General features: G+C 50.9%; 1 protein-coding gene across 1 annotated transcript; it reads left to right on the forward strand.

Annotated features, from left to right (window-relative positions):
* The first annotated feature begins 317 nt into the window (after positions 1-317).
* On the forward strand, positions 318-1,882 carry LOC129384804 (uncharacterized). The gene is made up of 2 exons (XM_055070389.1): positions 318-507; positions 708-1,882. The coding sequence occupies exon 2, from the start codon at positions 735-737 to the stop codon at positions 1,203-1,205; it is 471 nt and encodes a 156-aa protein (XP_054926364.1). The 5' UTR covers positions 318-507; positions 708-734; the 3' UTR covers positions 1,206-1,882.
* The last annotated feature ends 2,507 nt before the right edge of the window (positions 1,883-4,389 follow it).

Below are 4,389 nucleotides of genomic sequence, written 5' to 3' on the forward strand. Positions count from 1 at the left end.
GGTAATTCACGCTTCCAATTCCTTCAATAGGGCCTGACGACGTAACTGTGTTTCGACGCAGCGAAAGATGGCAGTGGTATTCAGTAGTAAAGTCTCCAACGATAACGTCAGTGACGCAGTACTATGGTTCTATTCATCAAGCATGGGGCGACCACCCTTTCACTACCTTGCACAACCGTCACAATTGTTAATGATGATCCTACGCTTTTTGTTCAGGTGTTTCTTGCAGACCTGTTTGAAACCTGGAGTACCTGCAGTAGTGAAAAGAAAGCATTTTCTTGCCGGCATATGCCTTACAAAAACTGAGTGGTTAAATTTAAGCCTTGTGTTCGGCTTGACTTCTGTGATGCTGTTTGGGGCTTGCAGGTCACTGAAGGAAAGGAAGGCGCCAAAGTGAGAAATGCTGAAAGTCTGCCCAAGCCGCGTCCTGCCAAGGACAGCGCGGTACCCAACAATCCGAGGACGCTGACCAAACTTCGACCTTCCTTATTGGAACTCAGAGATGCGGTGAGAGACTCATATATATATATATAATATGATATGTGTGTGTGTGTGTGCACCCTCATAAGGTAACAGCAAGGTCTATCTGCGCATGAGGACGCCTTTTTCACGTAATTTTCGCGACAGAGCTAGCCACTTATAAACTGTTGACTTTTATAGGTTCTAACAATTCCTTCTTCCTTCCTGCACCCCTGTTATGCTATCAGTTCAGGAAGACGGCGCCCAAACCGAAAATGGACATGGGAAGCAGAAAGATATCGGTGGCTTCTTCCATGGTGTCCGGACCATCACGAGCTGCGGCAGCAGGCCCGCTTACGCCCGCCGGGCGTTCTACGATCGCGTCACCGAGGAGCCACGAGCGCAGCCGGGAGGGGCATTCCACCGTGTGCATCGGCCCCGACAAGGGCGGCGACCAGTCGCCCACTTCCGGTCCCGTGTCGGCCTCCAACAGCACCGGCGTGCGCTCTCTCCTGAAAAGCTACACTGGCAACATGCCCAGCGGCCACTCGCTGGCATTCTGCGTCACGGCTCTCGCCGTGTTCGCGATTGCCGTACTGGTCGTGATCCTGACCGCGATCCTAGGGCGAATGCACTCCAAGAAACAGGCGGTTTCTTCGTCCATCACGACTGTCGCCAGTCCTCATCACCTGAAAGCTGGCGTCGGCGCCGACGGTCACGATCGGAACACGTTACCTTTTCGATGACTGGCCGCGCGAGCTCCCAGTTCCTGGAATCAAGGACACACGGAGCCTGCGCGTGCGGCTGTCCTCGTGCTCGTTGATTTGTGCGTCGCTCCTTTCTTTTCTCTCGGATGTGTGCAATTTCGCTCAAATTACTTGCAGCTTTTTGCGCGATGACATGCCTCATAGATACCTGCCGGATTGTGACTCACCATATAATAGATATCCTTCTGTCGCGCTCCGCTTTGCGCCGAATCAAATGCGAGTTCGTGTAGCAGGGCACGTGGAAGTGGCTTTCACGAGCTTTTGAAGGCACCGGATAGCCGTAACCTACTATATGCCACTTTTGTAGCAGACGTTAAAGTTGAGGCGATTATTGTTCGAATGTGCTGCCCCCTTGGTCCAGGTGTGTCTTGCCGTCACGATGACCCGACTTCTCCATGCATGCGTGAGTAGACGAGCGCTCGCTGAACCCTCCATGAACGTCGACAACAATTAACGTTCATTTCAGGTGCGGTACCGAGGGGGCGTATAGATTCCTGAATATATATTCGACTTGCCTATCCTTGCATTACATTTGCCGTCGGCAAGTATATAATGTAAACGCTCCGCTCCCAGATTTTCGACGGTGTTGTTCTCTATCGCTCGCCTTAAACGGGCTTTCTCCCTTTTACTTACTAGTTGTTGGTGCTGAATGTGGACGCCGCCATAGTCGCAGGGTGCAGCAAGGAACAACGACCTGGCTGCGCGCGAGAACGAGCGCTTGTAATACGGACCTGAAGAACGAAAGCGTGATAGCCCTGATAGCACTGTCGTTGCGCTGAGAGTTCTCAGTGTCAGCGTTGCGGGAGGGCACCCCCATTTCCTATGGCACATGTGCATCACCCCTTGGCATCCACCCTTGGCACATGTGCCGCGCCGCGATGCTGTTGCCAGTGTTTGGTAACACTGTCCATGCGTTGCTCCAGGAGGCTTGAAACCGCAGGACGTTATAGTGGGACTGCGTTGTGAGGTGAGTCAGCACGCCTCTAGCTCCGTGCCATTGGCTGTCAACATCCCGAGCAACGTATATACTCCGTGTTCACCAAGCCATTCGCACGTTTGCAGCTTTTCCTAACAGGCGGCCAGTCACGATAGTGAACATATTAGCGGTGGCTGCACGCCGATGACAACGAAAGGCTTTGCGAGCTTGGCTTCTGGATAGCCACAATGCATGTGTGTTTGGTATTAAGACAGCGTTTCATGCGAAATGCGCGCTCTATTTCTTTTTTTTTGTCGTAGTCGTGACATCATTAAGTATAACACATTTGCCGGTACTCGGTCAAAGACAGGTGCTCCCTCTCTCGCATGTTTGAGCGACATGCGGCAGGAGCGCAGTCTTGCTTATCTTGCAATGCATGTGCTGCAGGCCTCCCCTCTTTTCCTTCGCTTTCCGAGACAGCTTTGTCTTTTTCGCTCTTGTGCGGGTAATAGAATTTCACGCCGCCTTGCGGTCAAGTCACACATTGATCACGTCGAAAGCCTCATAAGTGCCAAAAAATGAGCCAGACACACCGAATTCTGCTGCCGTGTCGTCCCGCAAAACACGAAAAAAAAAAATGGGATTTTATGTGCTAAAATCACGATATGATTATGTGGCACGCCGTAGCGATGGGCTCCGGAAATATTCTGACCATCTGGGGTTCTTTAACGTGCGCTTAAATCTAAGTACACAGCCGTTTTTGCGTTTCGCGCCCGCCTCGAAATACGGCCGCAAGGGCCGGGATTTCATACCGCGACCTCGTGCTTTGCAGCGCAATTACCAAAGCCACTAAGCAAGAAACGCGAAGCTGTAGCGACGCGCTGTTCGTTTGCAAATGCGATTGGAAAAAGACGCGACCACGGATGCTATCGATAAACAGGCGAGAGAGAAAAGCGAAAGCAAGGAGAGGAAAGGCAGAGAGGTCAAGCAGACGAGCGTCCGGTTTGCTACCCTACAGGGGGAGTAAGGGAAAGGAGGAATAGAAAGAGGAAAAGAAGGAGAGAGTGAGCGCTAAGTGCACGTGGGAGGGGATGCACAGGGACGATATAAGCGGTCTCTTATACCGGTGCACTTCAAGTAGTGTACTAGTGCACGAATCGCCTTTTGTGCCTGTGACAGCTGTCAGCACGGTCCGAGCATATTTGTCTCAGAGAACAGTCTCGAGTCCAGTCGGTTTAAAGTTGATCTGAGGGCGAGGCGTTGTACGTCGTAGCGAGGACACATACACAATATGTGCGCGATGGTTTCCTCGCATCTGCAGGAGTAGCACGTTGGTCTATCAGCCATTCCCATACGATAGGAGTAAGCGTTCGTGAACGCCACTCCCCGCCAAGCGGCACAGCAAGGTTGTTTCGCCGCTGAAAATGCCAAATGTGAACAAAATCGAAATGATAGCAGAGGGTGTGTCGGGGAGAGTGAAAAAGGCAATAAAAAAGCCTGTCATACGAGCAGAGAAGCGGCATTAACCTTAAAAGGTACCGGACGACGGCAAGTCAATGCATTGAAATCAAAATCAAGTGCCTCGTGCTTGAATGCTCCTTTGGAGGTGAACCGATGTTGCTGTCACACAGAAAACAGTCGTACACGATGTGTTAGTGCGACTCATGACATCAAATGCGCAATAAAGCTTCTCTTGCTGGATTAAAGGCTAGTATTTAGTTCCGCGCACGGAGCAAGACAGATGGTGGTACTCTCCTTTGTGAGAAAAGAGCCTTCTTGTTTTTGAACATCTAGGGCTCACTTCAAGCGCAATTTATGAACAAGCTGCTAGGAACGCTGCTTCAGTTACTAGTAAGCTAATTGTACGTAATCTTAGCACCTTTCTTTCTTTCTTTCTTTCTTTCTTTCTTTCTTTCTTTCTTTCTTTCTTTCTTTCGTTCACGAAGGAGCTGTCATTATTAAGGAAAGGCGATCAAGATTGTTTTCAGGCAACGTGCTCCACTGAGTTTTTCGTAGCTCCGTGTGCTCGAATGGAGGCAAACGATATATGCGCGATGCGGCACCGAACAAGCGCACTGAGCGCCAAGCGCATCGTACGTCGTGGCAAGCAAGCGCACAGTGATGATAGTGATCTATACAGAAGGAATTGACGCAGTACATATGCGTGCAGTTCCATTTTCTGGCTGCTGACCGAGCATACAGCCGACTTATCCTCCTCACCACGAGACAAGCCGTCGCGACTGGCCG

The sequence above is a fragment of the Dermacentor andersoni genome, chromosome 5 (genome assembly GCF_023375885.2).
Source record: "Dermacentor andersoni chromosome 5, qqDerAnde1_hic_scaffold, whole genome shotgun sequence".
NCBI classification, from domain to species: Eukaryota; Metazoa; Arthropoda; class Arachnida; order Ixodida; family Ixodidae; genus Dermacentor; species Dermacentor andersoni.

What these genes read in the sequence shown, in the direction of transcription:
- LOC129384804 (XM_055070389.1), top strand. Translation starts at nt 735, where the DNA reads ATGGACATGGGAAGCAGAAAGATATCGGTGGCTTCTTCCATGGTGTCC.